General features: G+C 49.8%; 1 protein-coding gene and 1 pseudogene across 4 annotated transcripts in view; both read left to right on the plus strand.

The window, feature by feature from the left end:
• The window catches only part of SLC12A3 (solute carrier family 12 member 3), a 50,510-nt gene that overhangs the window by 27,662 nt on the left and 3,260 nt on the right, over positions 1 to 19,588 (plus strand). For all 4 annotated transcript variants that reach the window (XM_054454312.2, XM_054454314.2, XM_054454313.2 and 1 more), the window contains exons 22-25: positions 1,318 to 1,429; positions 6,644 to 6,730; positions 9,483 to 9,618; positions 11,513 to 11,580. In XM_054454312.2, the coding sequence (XP_054310287.2) occupies positions 1,318 to 1,429; positions 6,644 to 6,730; positions 9,483 to 9,618; positions 11,513 to 11,580 (403 nt within the window). The remainder of the gene's footprint in view (positions 1 to 1,317; positions 1,430 to 6,643; positions 6,731 to 9,482; positions 9,619 to 11,512; positions 11,581 to 19,588) is intronic.
• LOC129016021 (small ribosomal subunit protein eS24-like) lies at positions 13,021 to 14,322 on the plus strand (annotated as a pseudogene).

Here is a 19,588-nt window from a genome sequence, read left to right on the forward strand (position 1 = left end):
CTGGAGGGACCCCTCTGTCTGGCCTCTAGTTTTTTGGTTATAAAATGGGAAGCTTTGAGAGAAGAGCTGAAGTTGCCACGAGATGGAATCTTCTGACTGGATGGCCTTTAGGGACACAGGCAGGTGATATAAATGGGGAGATGGGTGGTGCCCAGGAAAGCTGGAGGAATATTTTTCACTTCACAATGAAATATACTGTCTCCCATTTAAAAAAAAAAGTGACTTTCAGCTTTATTGCTCCTACCTTTGATAGAGTCACAGATAGAAAGAAAATGTCTTTGCTCCAATGGAACGAGTCCTATTAATAACTGCCGAAATAGGCTGAGCACTTACTACCTGCCTGACAGGGAATTCCCTACCTAATGCAGTCCCCAGGTAGGAGCTGTCATGATTAACTCCACTTTATAAATAAGGAAACTGAGGCACAGAGGATTACAAGGTGATATGTGACAGGTGGCCCTTGGTCTTGTGTGGAGAGACAACAGAGAGGGATGAGGGCTCCCACACGCTGGTCAAATATTCACTCTTCAAGAACTGCCAATGACCTCGATTTTTATGTGAAACTCCTCAATTATTAAATGACAACTTTTGTTTTTTATTATTCTTTTTGAGACGGAGTCTTGCTTTGTCGCCCAGGCTGCAGTGCAGTGGCATGATGTTGGCTCACTGCAACCTCTGCCTCCTGGGTTCAAGCGATTCTCCTGCCTCAGCCTCCAGAGTAGCTGGGACTACAGGCGGCTGCCACCGCACCCAGCTAATTTTTGTATTTTTATTTTTATTTATTTATTTATTTATTTATTTATTTATTGGGATGGAGTCTCACTCTGTCACCGAGGCTGGAGTGCAATGGTGCGATCTCGGCCCACTGCAACCTCTGCCTCCTGGGTTCAAGCGATTCTCCTGCCTCAGCCTCCTGAATAGCTGGGATTACAGGCGTGCACCATCAGGCCCGGCTAATTTTTTGTGTTATTAATAGAGATAGGGTTCTACCATGTTGGCCAGGTTGGTCTTGAACTCCTGACCTCAGGTGATCTGCCCGCCTCGGCCTCCCATAGTGCTGGGATTATAGGCATGAGCCATGGCGCCCGGCCGCCAGCTTGTTTATTTAAATATGCTGCACAAGCACAAATGAACCCTATCCCACAGAGCACCATGTGCGACTTGGGTTTAGTCAGGCATGTTCATTATACAGATGGGGCGACTGGGATCCAGCGAGGAGAGGAAGGGGTTTGCTAATGGCAGAGCGGGGCAGGAACCCACATAGTGCTCTGTCCTGAGTGTATTCTTGTCGTGACTCACGGGGACTCTCCTTGCCAGGCCTCACCCTCCTCATTCCCTATCTCCTTGGCCGCAAGAAGAGGTGGAGCAAATGCAAGATCCGTGTGTTCGTAGGCGGCCAGATTAACAGGATGGACCAGGAGCGAAAGGCGTAAGTGTGGAGGGCTGGCCCGGGGGCGACTGCAGGGACCAGTGCCATCTTAGCTCCACCCAAGGCTGTCCCCCACCCCGGATCCTCTACCACCACCCCCAGGTGGGCTCTGAGATTGTCCCAAAGCCCAGCGCCAGCTCTCTCCAGGCCATGGCAGTGGACAGGAGCAGGAGCAGGTGTCTCTCCGTTCCAGAAGTTGTTCTGGTTTCCTGCCCCCTTCAATAAATGCAGATGCCCTAGGCTTTGCTACGACAGGGAGGGGAGTTAGGTTGTAAAGTCACAAATCTCTGGGTTTGGATAACAAGAAGCATAAAAATAAGAAAGAAAAGGAATCCATTTTTTAAATTTAAAGTTAAAAAAAAGACAAGAAACATTAAAAAAAAAAAAGATAAAAAAGAAAAACAAAAAACAAATCTCCTCCAGGAGGAACCTGTATGAAATGAAGGATGGGCTGGGCCAAGGCAGTTGGATCCAGGAGTCCAGGAGTTCGAGACCAACCTGGGTGACGTGGCAAAATCCTGTCTCTATGTTTTAAATTTTTATATATTTTAATTTTTTTTTTCTTTGAGATAGATTCTCGCTCTGTCACCCAGGCTGGAGTTCAGTGATGTGATCACGGCTCATTGCAACCTCTGCCCCCTGGGTTCAAGCAATTCTCCTGCCTCAGCCTCCCTAGTAACCGGGATTAGAGGCGTGGGCTACCATGCCCAGATAGTTTTTTTGTATTTTTAGTAGAGATGGGGTTTCGCCATGTTGGCTAGGCTGGTCTCGAACTCCTGACCTCAAGTGATCTGCCCACCTCAGCCTCCCAAAGTGCTGGGATTACAGGTGTGAGCCACTGCCCCCAGCCAATATCTTAAATTTTTATATAAATATTTTATATTTTTATATAAATATTTTATATATATTTAAAAATTTAAATATATATAATTTTTTGAAAAAAGGAAATGAAGGCTGGAGAACATGCCTCCTCCTGAGAGATGGAGTAGGGGCTAGAATCCTTTAGGGCAGCAGTCTCCAACCTTTTTGATACCAGGGACTGGTTTCGTGGAAGACAATTTTTCCACAGGCTTAGGAGAGAGTGGTGGTTTTGGGATGGTTCAAGCTCATTACATTTATTGTGCACTTTATTTCTATTATGATTACATGGTAATATACAATTTAAAAATTATACAACTCACCATAATGTAGAATCAGCAGGAGCCCCAAGCTTGTTTTCCTGCAACTAGATGGTTCCATTTGGGAGTGATGGGAGATAGTGACAGATCATCAGGAGGGTTCATAGCCCTCTAAGATCCTGCAAGAGGGTTCATGGCCCTCTAAGAGTCTAATGCCACTGCTGATCTGACAGGAGGCAGAGGTCAGATGGTAATGCAAGCGATGAGGAGCGGCTGTAAATACAGATGAAGCTGTGTTCACTGCCATGCACCCAGTTCCTAACAGGCCATAGCCGGTATCTGTTGGCAGCCCCGGGGGTCAGGGGCCCCTGCTTTAAGGCAGTGTCCCCAGTGCATGGGATGCAGACTTTGGGTGAGACAAGAGGTGACTTTAGTGGCCAGGGGTTGAGGCAGCAAATACCACTGAGTCTTTTGGTGAGAAGTGCCTTTTAATTCTCCTCCAATTCTGGGGCTGATTCTGCAGAAAGTCCTGGTTTAGACTTGGCCTGTCCCTCCCTTTGGTAACCGGTGCTTGTCTCCCTGAGCAAGAGGAGTAGGCTGGATGCATGGGCTTGGCAGGCAATGGCATCTGGCCAGAACTTAGTGACCCTGGTTTATCGACATGGGGTTTTATTGGACACCTCTTCCTGGCAAGAGGTGCTGGTTTTCTGTTTAAAATTGTGATGTTGGCTGGGCACAGGGGCTCTGCCTGTAAATCTTGGCACTCTGGCAGCAGGCAAAGGCAGGGGATTGCTTGAGGCCAAGAGTGGCATATGCCTGTAGTCCTAGCTACTTGAGGCTGAGGCAGGAGGATCACTGAGCCCAGATCAAGGCTGCAGTGAGCTATGATTGCACCACTGCACTCTAGCCTGGGTGATAGAACAGACACTATCTCTATTTTTTAAATAATAATAAAGATAAAATAAAATTTAAACAAATAAATAAAATAATGATATAAAATTTCCCTTTGAAATGTATCTAAGTTTGGGCCAGGCGTGGTGGCTTATGCTTACAATCTCAGCACTTTGGGAGCCGAGGTGGGTGAATCAGCTGAGGTCAGGAGTTCAAAATCAGCCTGACCAATATGGTGAAACCCCACCTCTACTAAAAATACAAAAATTAGCTTGGCATGGTGGCATGTGCCTGCAGTCCCAACTACTCAGGAGGCTGAGACAGGAGGATTACTTGAACCTGGGAGGCGAAGGTTGCAGTGAGCCGAGATTGTGCCACTGTACTCCAGCCTGGGTGACAGAGCAAGACTCCATCTCAAAAAAAAAAAAAAAAGTATCTAATTCAGAATGTGAGTTGATTTAAACAGAAAAGTAAATAGTAAGGCAGGTGGCACATAAGTATGGAGTTGACAGGTGTCGGCAGGTGGAATTGAGCAGCTGCTGCTTTGAGCAAGTTCAGGTGAGGTGGGAGGTGGTAGGCTGGAGGTTGGCTGGAGGATACAGACAGATGGGGCAGTTTGCCCAAAGTCATCCAATTAATTAGCCAAAGAGGAGAACCCCTGCCCGGTCTCTAGTGCCCTTTGCAACTATCTTGGCTGTGATGCCCCAGGGTCAGAGTAGGAGGGGATCCCCTGGCCTACACCACCCGGTCCTATGCCAGGATGGCCTCCCGTGCTCCATTCTCTATCACCCGCAGTGTGAGTTAAGGGAAACCCAGCAATCCTATCGCTTTGTCCTCACCCCCACTAAGAACTTTCTCCTGGGAAAGCCCCTTTTCAGCAATGCTAAGGAAAGTGTTGCTTGGGAAAAGCAGCATCTGCCTTCTCTGTGATCTCCAAAAAGTAAATAAGATACGAGATTGCTCTGCAGTCTCTGCTTCCTGTCCTGGCTCTGAATGGAAGCTGGGTTCGGTAGGTTTGGTATAGCTCAAGGCTATGGCAGCCTGGGCTAACAGCATGTACTTGGTGGGAAGGTTATGTAACCCTTCCTCTGCCTCCCTCTGTCCCTTGGTGGGCCACATCCTCTGCTCTCTACATAATCCTGGGGCAGGTCTATGCTGCCCTTGCCTAGGCACTGCCCAGGCCTGCCAGCCTGCGCTGCTACTGCACACCAAGACAAATCTGCTCACGGCTCTGCTTTCAAAATTTCACTCCCCAAGGTCAGGGACCAGCAGCGGCTTGCCTGCTGGGTCCCAGCCTGGTCCTCCAGGCTTGTTTCCCATTTATTCCTCTCTCCCAGCACACTCCATGAATCCCAGCCAGCTCCTCACTGCCCTGTTCCACCCCCTGCACCCCGATGCCTTCCCTCCTTTTGACTGTTCCCCACCAACCAATCCAGTGGTCCCTAACCAGGCTGGCACATCGGAATCACCTCAGGCATTACCAAAAACCATGTCCTTCCCAGGGGTTCTGACTCAATGGTGGGCAAGGGGGTAGGGGAGGGCCCAGGCAGGTGTATTTTTTTGTTGGTTTGATTTGGTTTTGTTTTTCTGTTTGTTTGTTTTTTGGTTTTTGGGTTTTTTTTGAGATGGAGTCTTGCTCTGTCACCCAGGCTGGAGTGCAGTCGGCTCACTGTAAGCTCTGCCTCCTGGGTTCACGCCATTATCCTGCCTCAGCCTCCCGAGTAGCTGGGACTACAGGCACCTGCCACCACGGCCGGCTAATCTTTTGTATTTTTAGTAGAGACAGGGTTTCACCATATTAGTCAGGATGGTCTTGATCTCCTGACCTCGTCCTCCGCCTGCCTCGGCCTCCCAAAGTGCTGGGATTACAGGCATGAGCCACCACGCCCAGCCAGGTGTATTGTTTTTTGTTTTTTTGTTTTGAGACGGAGTCTCACTCTGTCACCCAGGCTGGAGTGCAATGGCACGATCTCAGCTCGCTGCAAGCTCCGCCTCTCGAGTTCAAGCAATTCTCCTACCTCAGCCTCCCGAGTAGCTGGAATTATAGGCGCGTGCCACCATGCGTGGCTAATTTTTGTATTTTTAGTAGAGACGGATTTCGTCATGTTGTTCAGGCTGGTCTCGAACTCCTGACCTCAGGTGATCCACTTGCCTCAGCAGGTGTATTCTCAGTTGTAATCTCAGCACCCAAAATGCTGGGATTACAGGCGTGAGCCACCATGCCCAGCAGGTATATTGTTTTGAAGGCTCCTTGGATAATTTCAGTGTAGACCCTCCCCTGCCCCACCTGCTTTGGCCTGTAACAATCTTACCCCTCATTCACCATCCAGCCAGACCACCACCTCTGTGAAGTCTTCCCTGACTGCTACAAACCACAGTGGGCTTCTCCTTCCCTGTTAGATGCAAAGTCAGCGCCATCTGTCTTGCTACTCTTGGTTCTGTACCTAGTTTCTTGTGTGTTATCTTTGCTTCCTCAGCCACTCTAGAATTTCCTTTATTCAACTTTCCTATTCCTTAGACCTTTGTTACTCAAAGTGTTGTCTGTGGACCAGCAGCACTGCATCCCCTGGGAGTGTGTTAGAAATGCGGAATCCCAGGCCTCACCCCAGATCAGCCGAATCAGAATCAGCATGGTAACAAGATCCTCAGCAGATGCGTAGACATGCGAAAATTTGGGGTGTGCTAGTACAGAGATGGCCACCAGATACTTGGGAAAGTCTGGTCAATTACTTTTCCGTTTCACTTGTCATCATCTAACCCATTTTACGGGTATTCGTTTCCTGTCTGCCCCTACCCCCATGTGCTACAAGGGCAGGCTTTGATCTATTTTCCTCACTGCTATGTAGTCAAGTAGGTGCTCAGTGAAAATTAGTTGAATGAATAAATACATTTTTAAAATTCTCAGGCTGGGCATGGTGGCTCCAGCCTATAATGCCAGCACTTTGGGAGGCCGAGGCAGGAGGATCACCCGAGGCCAACATGGCGAAACCCTGTCTTTACTAAAAATACAAAAATTAGCCAAGTGTGGTGGCACACATCTGTAATCCCAACTACTTGGGAGGCTGGGGCATGAGAATCGCTTGAACCTGGGAGGCAGAGATTGCAGTGAACCGAGATTGCACCACTGCACTCCAGCCTGGGAGACAGAGCAAGACTCTGTCTCAAGAAAAAGTAATAACAATAAACCTCTCCATGTGTCCTCCAGGATCATTTCTCTGCTGAGCAAGTTCCGGCTGGGATTCCATGAAGTCCACATCCTCCCTGACATCAACCAGAACCCTCGGGCTGAGCAGTAAGTTCTGTTTTGGGGCTTCCAGGCAGAAGGGCCAACTGTGTGCCTGGAGACCCCTCTGCCGGCTGCCCCCTTTTTCCTTGGTAAACTAGGAGCAAGGGGCTCTCCTCCAAGCCCTTCCTAGATGTGTCAGAGGGCACAACTTCTGCAGTGGCTGTGGCCGGGGCATGTCCCCTCCCTGGGGCTGAGGGGACCACAGGGCAAGGCGGCTGCAGCCCCTGACATTGTGTTAACACATTGGTGCTGGGAGGGGGAAAAAGGTGAGTGACCTGAGCAACAACTTCCTTCCTTCTTCCACGCAAGGGCAAGAGCACAGATTTTAAGCAAACCCCTGTGCGAATTTGTAGCAACGACCAATGGTGGGTTCAGCAGGGACTGTTTGCTTTCCAAATGGTATAACTTCATCTTCTTCAAATAAGACATTTACAAACAGGATTTGTATTTTGTCAATCGGTGTGCGTGAGGTTTTCCAGGACTCTCTCCTCACTAAAGTATGTTTCCTCCTGACCTCCTAGCCCTAACTTTTCTCTTATGTCTCCCAGCCATAAGGATGTCCCCCATCTGGACAGGGAAGGAAATCAAGACAAGCAGAAAGGAGCTATGTAATAGTGATGGATACATTGACTCCAACCATTTGTTAGGAGCTGTGCTTGGTGCTGCAGAGGCAGAGATGAGGAATCTGCAGCCCCATCCTCCAAGCATAGCTGCAGGCTGGTGGAAGCCAAGGGCAGTTGCAATGCTGCAGAGACAGATCAGGGTGCCAAGGAGAGTAGGGTTGTCTCTTGGTGGAAAAGCAAAGCCTTGAGAAAGGCTGGCCTTGATGATCAAAAAGAGATGGGGGAGATCTTCCAGGCAGAAGAGACAGCAGGAGCAACATACAGACCCCATCTAGCATCTGATATTTATTTATTTATGAGATAGAGTCTTGCTCTGTCACCCAGGCTGGAGTACAATGGCACAATCCCAGCTCACTGCAACCTCTGCCTCCCAGGTTTAAGCAATTCTCCTGCCTCAGCCTCCCGAGTAGCTGGGATTACAGGCACATGCCACCATGCCTGGCTAAATTTAGTATTTTTAGTAGAGATGGGGTTTCACCATGCTGGCCAGGCTGGTCTCAAACTCCTGACCTCAGTTGACCCACCCGCCTTGGCCTCCCAAAGTGCTGAGATAACAGGCGTGAGCCACTGCGCCCAGCCTAGCATCTTATTTAAAAAATCCCCTCCATTGACCTTTCATCTGCCTCCAGCTCCTGGACCATTTCTCTCCTCCTTGGCACAGCCAGACTCCAAGATGTTTGCACTCTTTGTCGACCCCTCCTCCCCTCCCCTAATCTTCCCACTCCCAACCCACTGCCCCCGCTGTCTGAGACCACTCTTGCCAGCATCATCAGTGACCTCCACGTTGCCACACCCACAGAGTCCTCTCTTTCTACCTTTCAGCTGCACTTGACAGTGATCCTTCTTGAGACTGTTCCTTCTTTTGGCTTCCAAGACACCCCTTCCACTGGTTCCCTCCTGCATCAGAGGCCCTTCCTGCAGTTCCTCTGCTGGTTCTTCCTCCTTGACCTCACTTGCCCTTGCTGGCATCCTTGGGGTTCGGCCCCGATCCTCTTCCCTTCTCTCCCTTTACTCTGTCCCAGGTGAGCTCATCCATCCTTGCGGCTTCAGATAGCAGATAGCATCATCTGAATGCCAATCAGCCCTACATCTCTCTCTCTCTTTTTTTTTTTTTTTTTGAGACAGTCTCACTCCATCACCCAGGTTGGAGTACAGTGGTACCATCTCAGCTCACTGCAACCTCCACATCCCAGGTTCAAGTGATTCTCCTGCCTCAGCCCTCTGAGTGGCTGGGATTACAGGTGTGTGCCACCACACCCAGCTAATTTTTGTATTTTTAGTAGACACAGTGTTTCATCATGTTGGCCAGGCTGGTCTCGAACTCCTGACCTTAGGTGATCCACCCTCTTCGGCCTCCCAAAGTGCTGGGATTACAGGCGTGAGCCACCGTGCCCGGCCCCAGCCCTAAATCTCTGTCTTTAATGATGTGAATCACATCGCACAGAAGACCCCCCCAGCAGCTTCTGGTCTCACTTGGGGCAGATAAGGAAGCCCTGCCCGACTGGGCCCTCTCTGCCTGCCTGTCCTCACCTCCTCCCACCCTTCCCTGCACTCACCTTGCTCCAGCACACAGGATCTTTCACTGCTCCTCATATGAGCCAAACACGCTCTGCCTCAGGGCCTCTGCACTTTCAGTTCTGTTCGCTTCTGCACCCCCTGTCCTGTGCATAGCTGGTTTTGCAAGGACAGACTTCCTTCAGGTCCCAGAAGGGCCTTCCCCACTCATTATTCTCTGTCCCAGTACTTGGTTGTTCCTTCATAAAGCTTCCACTTCATATTTATTTGCTACTTGCTTATCACCGTGGGCTCCATGAGGACTGGGGACACAATCTGATTTGGTCACTGTTGTGTAGCACAGAGCCTGGTACAGAATCATGCTCTGTAAATACCTGCTGGATGGTCGGGTGGGTCACAGGTCAGTGGTTGTGGGCAACTTGTGAAAGTTCAGTTGGATGCCAGACCCAGCCAGCAGAGCTGAATTCAACACAGAAGCCACTTTGTAAATGGCAGTGTCCGATGGGTTTCAGCCTGAAAATGGGAGCTGTGGCAACATCGCCAGCTCCCCGCAGGGACCTGGCACCCCTAGAAATGGGGTTATCATCTCAGCCGGCCTCAACCCACTCTCTCGTCCCCAGCACTAAGAGGTTTGAGGACATGATTGCACCCTTCCGTCTGAATGATGGCTTCAAGGACGAGGCCACTGTCAACGACATGCGGCGGGACTGCCCCTGGAAGATCTCTGATGAGGAGATTACGAAGAACAGAGTCAAGGTGCGGGAGAGGGGTGGGGGTGGGAAACACGACACATCACTGGGTCAGGGACAGGTGTCTTGCATGTCTTGAGCTCCCCCAGCCCCTCCCCTCGATCCTCCACCCTGCCTTCCACTCCAGCCCCTGAGGTATCCTCAAGCCACAGTTGCTCAGGCTGATGGGTAACCCAGCTGTGGAACTCAGTGCTATCCTTGACCTGGGAGCCTGGTCCTCCTGCCCATCTTGAGTGAGCTCCGGCAGTGGGCTTGACTGCCCGGAGTCCTCCTCCTTCTCCTCCACACTTCCTCTATGCCAGATGGAAGAGATTTCTGAGACTTATGGTGATGGCCAAGGTATAATTAGTCCTGTTAGGCCGGGCATGGTGGCTTACCCCTGTAATCCCGGCACTTTGGGAGGCCGAGGCAGGTGGATCACTTGAGGTCAGGAGTTCAAGACCAGCCTGACCAACATGGTGAGACCCCATCTCTACTAAAAATACAAAAAAAAAAAATTAGCTGGGCATGGTGGCAGGCACCTGTAATCCTAGCTACTCGGGAGGCTGAGGCAGGAGAATCGCTTGAACCTGGGAGGGGGAGGTTGCAGTGAGCCAAGATTGCGCCATTGCACTCCAGCCTGGGTGACAGAGTGAGACTCTGTCTCAAAAAAAATAAAATAAAATAAATTGTGCTGTGGGCCAACACGCTGCCTGACCTTCCCTGCTTAGCCTCTAGACCCTACCCCTGCCACAGCTCAGAGCCATGGTGCCCCTTCCTGGACAGCACCTTCAGGACTCTAAGGGCTAAGAGAGGGTGTGTGCCTGTAGCCATGCTGTGACTGTGTTAAGGTGGGGCAGGCTCTAGGAGTGCGAGCGAGAGCAATGGGGGCAGGGGCTGGGTCCTACTTCTACCCCCAGTGTCAGTCATTCTCCACCATGAGTGATTTTACCCCCTGGGGGACATTTGGCAACCTCTGGAGACATTTTTGTTTGTCACAACTCGGGGGCAGGGCTGCTACTGTCAGGCAGTGAGGAGAGACCTGCGATGCTGCCAAACATCCTATGATGTGCAGGACACTTCCCACAGCAAGGACTTGTATGCCCCAAATAACTACAGTGCAAGGTCCAGAATCCCTTACCCAAGTTAACTCCCTTCCCCTCGGTCTCCTGGTCTCCAGGATAGGGCATCCGTCCACGATCAGTTCCTGAGTGTCAATCATTTCTGAATAATTTGAGATAGGCCTTGGGTTGGAAGAAGTCTCCCACCCCCCAACCGAGTCCCATGCAAGTTTTGGGGACTTCCCTAATCTGTCAGCCCGGAGACCCTGCCCCAAAGGGCCCATGCAGCCATCTGGCTCTTTGGAAAATGCTGAATAAAACCTCTTGTCCGAAGAAGACCTTCCAATACTCTGTTACAGAAGAAGTGAGGCAACCTCTCTTTTATAGATAGAGTATTTTTCGTGTACCAGGCCCTCTGCCGGGTGCTTTTGCATAGGTTGTCTCATTTGATCCTCCCCAAATTCCCCTGGAGAAGGTATCATCACAGCCATTTTACAGATGAAGATGGTGAAGGTCAGGGAGGCAACCTGACTTGCTCAAGTTCTCTCTGCTACAAAATGTGAGAGCTGAGATCTGAACCTAGTAAGGTGTTCTCTCTTCCCCCTCCCTGCTGGTTATGGTCATAAAGTCAGGCAAGGAAAAGCCATAGAATGTTTCTTGGAGGAGGTGAGCTTGGTGCTCCATTACTCTGAGGGTCCCCTTCTTCCTGGAGGCAGGAGACTCTATAAGAATTTATGAGGCAGCAGAGTCTACAAGTAAATCATGAATCCAGTTGAAAATGTTAATGAGGCCATGGACGTGGTGAAGGATTGAGTGACCTCGATGATATGGGAAGTGACCACTCGGCTTTCTCCCGCCCAGTCCCTTCGGCAGGTGAGGCTGAATGAGATTCTGCTGGATTACTCCCGAGACGCTGCTCTCATCGTCATGTAAGTAGTGCCTGGCTGGTGGGAGGACCAGTCTGTCCAGAGTCAGGTGTCTCAGCTCTGGGAAGGGGCTCAGCAGGGGCACCATGGAGGACCCAAGCCTTCCCCTGGGAAGCAGAAGGGCCAAAGTTCCCATAAACATAGCCCTGGTGATGCTCAGCGTGTGGCTGGGCCTGAGCCTGCCCCACACCTGAGCTCTAGCTGGTAGGGGTCGAGGGCCTCACGTATCCCAGGCATCAGTGACCTCCCCTTGCCATTGCTTTTTCCTGTTGGCTGCCTTTTCCTACCAAATTCCACTTGGCAAAGAGGGAACCCAGCTCTTTCCAGAAGGACATTGACTCCTGGTTGTTCAGGAATCATTTGGCCCTCCTTGGCTGTTGGCCATTCCCAACTGATGTTGGTTCCAAGCCTGAGCAACAGAAACAGAGGCCTGTCCTAGCCTTGGCTGTTCCTACTGGACCCACGTCCAGTTCTGAGCCACCCCTGGGTATGTTAGCCAGGGCTGAGCAAGCAGAATGTGGGATGGAAGGTGACAGCTATGCAGCAAAGGTCTCAGGGTGGCTCTGCTCTCTGTGAGGCCTGTAAGAAGAACATGATCGGCCGGGCATGGTGGCTCACGCCTGTAATCCCAGCACTTTGGGAGGCTGAGGCGGGCAGATCACCTGAGGTCGGGAGGTCGAGACTAGCCTGACCAACAGGGAGAAACCCCGTCTCTACTAAAAATACAAAATTAGCTGGGTGTGGTGGTGCATACCTGTAATCTCAGCTACTCAGGCGGCTGAGGCAGGAGAATTGCTTGAACCTGGGAGGCAGAGGCTGCGGTGAGCCGAGGTTGCACCATTTCACTCCAGCCTAGGCAACAAGAGCGAAACTCCGTCTCAAAAAAAAAAAAAAAAGGAAGAAGAACATGATCAGCCAAGCCCTCAGCTCAGGGGACAAGGGGTCTTTGCCAAGGCAAGTAACTGGCCTCTCCTACATTTCCTGGGGGCCAACCACCTGGGAATCAGACAGAAGGGATCTTTCAGCTCTGGTGTTGCAACCCACTCCCAGACCTGTCACCATCTGACCTGGACTGCAGATGCCAGGTTCTGCAGGACAGCCGAAACGTCCATGGAACCTGCTTGCTCATAGCCTGAAGCCAGGACCAACTACACAATTTGCAAGGCCTAGGAGAAAACGAAAATGTGGGGCACCTTGCTCAGAAAATATTAAGAAGTTCTGTGGTCTTCCCTTTCAAAGCAATCTCCCTTACATTCTCACGTAGGATGTATGGAATTTGTTTTTCAAAAAAATCTCACAGTGGTGGAAAGGAGGAGGGGGTGGGGTTCAACACAACTGATCATAGGTTGATCATTGATGTAGACAGATGATGACGTGGGCATGAAACGTCAGGGTATCATTTTTCAACGTTCACCTGTTTGAACGTTTTCATAAATCTGCAAAATGCATCCTGCCTTGGAGAGCAACGACAAGTGCCTCATCAAGCCTGCTTTCTCTGGCAAGAAGCTCCCCAAAAACCTAGCACCACACACTGTTCTAGGAAGATGTGCTCAGATAGGAAGGATCCTTCAGCTCTGGTGATACAACCCATTCCCAGGCTTGTCACCATCTGACCTGGACTGCAGATGCCAGGATCTAAGGATATTAGAGTCATGAGAGGAGACCTCAGAACAAGTGGTCCATTGAGGGTGATAAAAGCAACTCAAACTATTTTCCCACTACTTCTGTTGTTTGAGTACTATATAAGTTGTATGCATCCCTTACTGCTGTGTCTGCAATACCCTGTTTCAGGAGAGCACCAGCAATATTTCTTTTATGTAGTATAAGTGCCCCTTTGAGAAAATCAAAACAGCAAATGGGTTCAGATTGAAAATGGCCAATGGCTTCTAGCAGATAAGTAGATGAAGCTTGAGGATACGCATCCTCCTAGGTCTCATCAAAGGCTAGAAGCTGAGCAACCAGTTTGGAGACCTGACCTGGATGTTTCTGGACCTCCAGTCTGTCTTAAGATGTCCATAAGGGTTTTTCCTCCCTGGATGTCTGAGGATTGACTGCCAACCTGAATGAATCAGTAAGTATCCAAACGAGGAAGGTCATGACCAACTGACTACTTCAGAGGAAACAAATGGTCATCTCTGTCCTTCACCCTGGGAAGGCAACAGTACCTAAGATAGAAATTCAGGACCAACTAGCCAAAATATACAAGACCACACTGGATATCATCTTTGCATTTGGATTTAGAACTAATTTTGGTGGTGGCAAGACAACTAGCTTTGGCATGATTTATGATTCCTTGGATTATGCAAAGAAAAGTGAACCCAAACACGGACTTGCAAGATATGGCCTGTATGAGAAGAAAAAGACCTCAAGAAAGCAATGAAAGGAATGCAAGAACAGAATGAAGGAAGTCAGGGGGACTGTAAAGGCCATGTTGGTGCCGGCAAAAGGTGCTGGAGATTGGATCACAGCCAAAGGAGTAAAGGGGCGGCAGTGATGTTATCTGTGGCCATTGTGGATTTTTTAAAAGAAGATTAATAAACTAAAAACTCTCACATGAAAAAAAGATGCCCAGGAGAATTCAAAAGGCACCAGTACCAGTTACTCTTCATTGACAGGACAGAGGTAAAATTTTTGCTTTTACCAAGTAGCGGAATTTTGTCACCAGGAGAGTGGTTCAGGCAATTAGAAATGTGCTTGGGCCTGGGCACGGTGGCTCACGCCTGTAATCCCAGCACTTTGGGAGGCCAAGGTGGGTGGATCACTTGAGGTCAGGAGTTTGAGACCGGCCTGGCCAACATGGTGAAACCCCATCTCTACTAAAAATACAAAAAAATTAGCCAGGCATGGTGATGCACACCTGTAATCCCAGCTACTTGGGAGGCTGAGACAGGAGAATTGCTTGAACCTGGGAGGCAGAGGTTGCCGTGAGCCAAGATCATGCCACTGCACTCCAGCCTGGATGACAGAGCTAGAAATGTGCTTGGATAATACTCAAATGCTACTTCCATACACGAAAGCAGTTTTCAGAAATCATGTCTTAGAACATTCAGGCTGCTATAGCAAAATACCATAGACTGGGCTTATCAATAACAGAAATTTATTTCTCATGGTTCTAGAGGCTGGGAAGTCCTAGATCAAAGCATGGTAAATTCAGAGTCAGAGGCAGGGCTCCTTTCCTGACTCATGGATGGGCCTTCTTGCTGTGTCCTCACTTGGTGGAGGGAGCCAGGGAGCTCTCTGGGGCCTCTTTATAAGAGCACTAATCCTATTCATAGGTCATAGGGCTCTACTCTCATAACCTCATCATCTCCCAAAGGCCCCACCTCCTAAAACCATCACCCTGGGGATATGGATTTCAACGTGTGAATTTTGGGGGGACATGAATATTCAGACTGTCGCAAATGGTTCTGACTTATAGTTTCTCTTCTTCCCAATCACTTCCTATGTGCCAGTAGACAGTAGAGCATGTAGAATTCTTCATGATTCCTAATATCCTATGCAGTGTGCAAACCCTTCTTAGCAGATGAGTGTAAGAGCACAGAAGTCTAACAACAAACCAGAAGCAGACCATTGTCAGTCTGCCCCTGGGACTCAGTATTCCTCATGCCCCGATGTCCCCAATGCCAGTGTGTGCTTTATTTTTTTTTTTTAAAGAATGATTGTATTTATTTCTCAGATAGTGATATAACTTTTTTTTTTTTTTTTTTTTGAGGCAGAGTCACTCTGTCGCCCAGGCTGGAGTGCAGTGGGGAGATCTCAGCTCACTGCAACCTCCGCCTCCTGGGTTCAAGTGATTCTCCTGCCTCAGCCTCCTGAATACCACCACCTCGCCTGGCTAATTTTTTGTATTTTTAGTAGAGATGGGGTTTCACCATGGTGGCCAGGCTGATCTTGAACTCCTGACCTCAGGTGATCCACCCACCTCAGCCTCCCACAGTGCTGGGATTATAGGCGTGAGCCACAGTGCCCAGCTGCAGATAGTGATATAATTTATAGTGTAGTCAATTGGGTTGAACTGCCACTTGCAACATTTTCTTGTGTGACTTAAGGCATTAGAAAAAAAGAAGAAGAATGTCAAGATGGTGACAGCAGGGCATTAGACAAACAAGGGACCCTCCTGAGCAGAAGGCCCCATGTGACTGTGCTGGTTGCACACCCAAGAAGCTGGCTCTGCCCAGAACAATGCTTTCTGGGGCTTTAGGAACATGATTTTTTTGTACAAAGAAAGTGCCCCGTGTTTCCTTGGAGAACAGTGATAAGGAAAGGGCCTGGGCTTATCTCCAGACTTCTTGCCAACACCTAGCAGAGAATGTTCCTAGGGCAAGGTTGGTCCAGGGTGAGCGCTGGGTCCAAGCGCAAGACAGTGGAAATGGCTTTGTCCTGGGACACCTCCCCAGACTCTTCCTTGGGTATGGTGCCTGGTGGGTGTGCATGGGTGTGCCAGACCACGGCTTAACGAGTGCCGCCTCTGTTCAGAGAGGCATGTGTGCATTTTGTCTACACCATTAGCCCACTGTGTGGCCTTGGGTAAGACCCCATGTCTCTCTAGCCTCAGTTTCCCTAATTATAAAGAGTTAACAAAAGTATTCCCAAGATTCTCTTTCATGCTAACATGCTGTGATTCTAAGTTTATTTGTCATTAAAATGAGTCAGTCTCAGCTGGGCATAGTGGCTCATGCCTGTAATCCCAGCACTTTGGGAGGCTGAGGCTGAAGGATTGATCGAGCCCAGGAGTTGGACACCAGCCTGGGCAACATAGTGAGACCCTGTCACTACCAAAAAAAAAAGAAAGAAAGAAAAGAATCAGTCTCTCAGTCTCTTAAGCCATAAGATGAAGAATTTCATCCCGGGAGGTGACCACCTGTTGGAATCTCTCCCTTCCCACCCCCCATCCCTACCACCATCCCCCAAACTCACAGGGTAAACCAATCCCCCACCCACCAGCCTTTGTGGGATTTGCCAACACAAGTAATTATAAATCCAGTGACCCAAGAGAAGACCCCTGCCCAGGGCTTCCCACCCCATGCCAGTAGCTACAGCTGTTGCCCAAAGAGGCCCCAGCTATTGGGCCAAGTCCACCAGGAGGACAGAGCAGCTGCATCTCTCCATCACTAATCTCTCCAACCTGGAGCCACGCCTAGTGTTTCTCTACAAGTTCAGTCAGAGAGTCCGCTTCATCAGAACCACCAGGGGACTGTGGAAAATGCAAGTTCCTCAGTGCCTTCCAGACCAGGCTCTAGGATGGAGCCCAGAAATTCTGAGGAAGGGAAAAAAAAAAATCTCCCAAGCCTCTGTGAAATGATTAGATCACATTGTCTAGCATTTGGGAGAGCGTGCTTGGAGCATTTTCTAGAGCCGGTTTGAGGCAGCACTTGGTTGATTGCTGTTCACTAATCAGTGGGTTATCAAATGGCCCCAGGTTTGAGCTCAGCTACCCCAGCACAGCTGATAAACCAGCCTCATAAAGAGCCCAGCAAGCTTTGACCAGTCTAGCAACATATTCCTGTTGGGTCCAGATGCCTCTTTTTTTCTAAAAACATTCCCTCCTCAAAGCCAAACAGCAGTAATCAAAATAGCAATAATCAACATTGCATTTTATGGCTTGGGCCTCTATATGGTACTCAAGGCATCAGGCCTTATGAATTTGCAAAGCCCTAATTTTAAGACAGCATCTCACTCTGTCACCCAGGCTGGAGTGCAGTGGCAGGATCTCAGCTCACTGCAACCTCTTTGTTTTTTTGTTGTTGTTGTTTTTTCTCTTTTTGTAACCTGTGACTCATCTTTGGGCCTCTTTGGTCCTATAATTTTCTTTGTTTTGGGGGCGGGGTCTTACTCTGTCACCCAGGCTAGAGAGCAGTAGTGAGATCTCAGCTCACTGCAACCCCCACCTCCTGGGACTCAATCCTCCTACCTCAGCCTCCCAAGTAGCTGGGACTACAGGCACATGCCACCAGGTCTGGCTAGTTTTTTGTATTTTTTTATGGAGACAGGGTTTTACCATGTTGGCCCAGGCTGGTCTCCAACTCCTGAGCTCAAGCAATCCACCTGCCTTGGCCTCCCAAAGTGCTGGGATTACAGGCATGAGCCACTGTGCCTGGCCTCAAAACTCTATTATAATCACCCCCTCACTCCCACTTTAGAGATGAGGAAGCCGCTTCAGAGGAGTTAAGCAACGTGGCCAGGGTCTTGCAGACAGGAAGTGGGAATTGCATCTGGAGCCTGTGACTGTGTTCTGATGCAGGGCTGTCTTTCACATCTAGGTTAGATCTGAAGTCGCCTTTCTTTGTGGCTAAGAGATGTAATTCTGAAAAAATGTTCCTTTGTTCTGGAACAGCTTTATTTCTGAAGATTAGTAGCTCAAGGCATGCACATCCTGTGAGCAGGAATAGAGCACGTCATTGATTGGTGTGGGGGCGGGGGTGATTTTAAAGACAGCTGTCTCTCGGACAGGTGGACAGGCTGTGTTGGGGGAGGGAACTCCATGCTGAAGCTTGAAAGTCTGCCACAGGTGTGATGGATGTTCCCCACCCCCATGGTGCAGGCACCATTTCTCTCGTGGCCTTTGAAGTTTCTGAATTCAGTCCCTGAAATCATGTACTATTTCCTGGATGGTGTTGTCCGCCTCTTGCATAACTGCTCAGTCAGGAGAGTTTGGTCTCAGTACTCCTATGTCCCTTTCTCCTGGAAAGTCACTAAATATTTGAACTCAGATGACTATAGCTTAATGAAATGGCCTTGGTCCAACCCACCTTCCCTAATTTTTGAGACCTTTTTTTGTTTGTTTGTTTTGAGACAGAGTCTAACTCTGTTGCCCAGGCTGCAGTAAAGTGGCGCAATCACGCTCACTGCAGCCTCGACCTCCCAGGCTCAAACAATCCTCCCGCCTCAGCATCCTGAGGAGCTGGGACCACAGGCATGTGCCATCATGCCCAGCTAATTTTTGTATTTTTTGTAAAGACAGGGTCTCACCATGTTGCCCAGGCTGGTCTCAAACTCCTGGGCTCAAGTGATCTGCCCACCTCAGCCTCCCAAAGTGCTGGGATTACAGGTGTGACCACGCCTGGCCCGGGACATTGCTTTTTAAAGGAGAGTAGGGCTTGTCCCAGGTGAAGCTTTGTGGATGGAACTTCAAGTATGACATAGCTGTTTAGGATCCCAGTTACCCTTCTCAGAGGAGGTTGGAGTTGCTGTGAGCAGAGGCTGCTGCGGAGGGAAGATGCCAAGACCTCGGTTCGAATTCCAGCTTTGCCACCGCTGGCTTAGCTGTCGTGTGCTGGTCAGTACTAAGTGATGATGACAGCTGCTGACCTTACAGAGCGCTCGCTGTGTGCCAGACATTGTGCTGTGCCTGCGTGTGCTTTGCCGGCTTTAGCATCAGAAACATCCTGCGAGGGAGGTTTTTGTGTTCTTGCTTTAGGGAAGAGAAACTCTGCAAAGGTCATCTGGCTGAGGAAGTGGGAAAGCCACGACTCAGACACCAGAGCCTGGCTCTGACCTCAGCGCTCCAGCATCCTCCTCCCGCCCCGGTTCTCCCACCTCTGAAGGAGCGCAGTGCTTCGGGCCCTGCCCATTCCCCAGGGGGATGTACTTGGGGAAAACAGACATTCAAGTGAGTCCCATGGAAGGGGCTAGTGCCCCAGCTTCATGTGGCACCAGCTGGACCTGTGAGACACTGCTGGAGCCCACAGACCCTCCTGGATCCCAGAGCTGGGCAGCTGTGGCCATCCCAATGCGTTTTTGGAATTCTCCAGATAGTAGAAAAGTCACTTCCTGAAATAGTTGGAAGACATGGCTGGACAGCATTCCCAGGGCATCTTTTTATTCACACAGCATTGCACAGTTAAGACAAGGGGCCTCCCCACAGGCAGCGGTGGAGTCTTGCTCCCAGGGCCTCCTGCACAGGGCAGGAGGCAGGACAAAGACGCTGAGCTGGACAATGAATGAAGAGGAACATATCACGTTGCTGTGGCCACAGGCCAACACAGGGCTGGAGAGGCAAGCCTGGCATGAA

This window comes from Pongo pygmaeus, chromosome 18, assembly GCF_028885625.2.
Source record: "Pongo pygmaeus isolate AG05252 chromosome 18, NHGRI_mPonPyg2-v2.0_pri, whole genome shotgun sequence".
Taxonomy (NCBI): domain Eukaryota; kingdom Metazoa; phylum Chordata; class Mammalia; order Primates; family Hominidae; genus Pongo; species Pongo pygmaeus.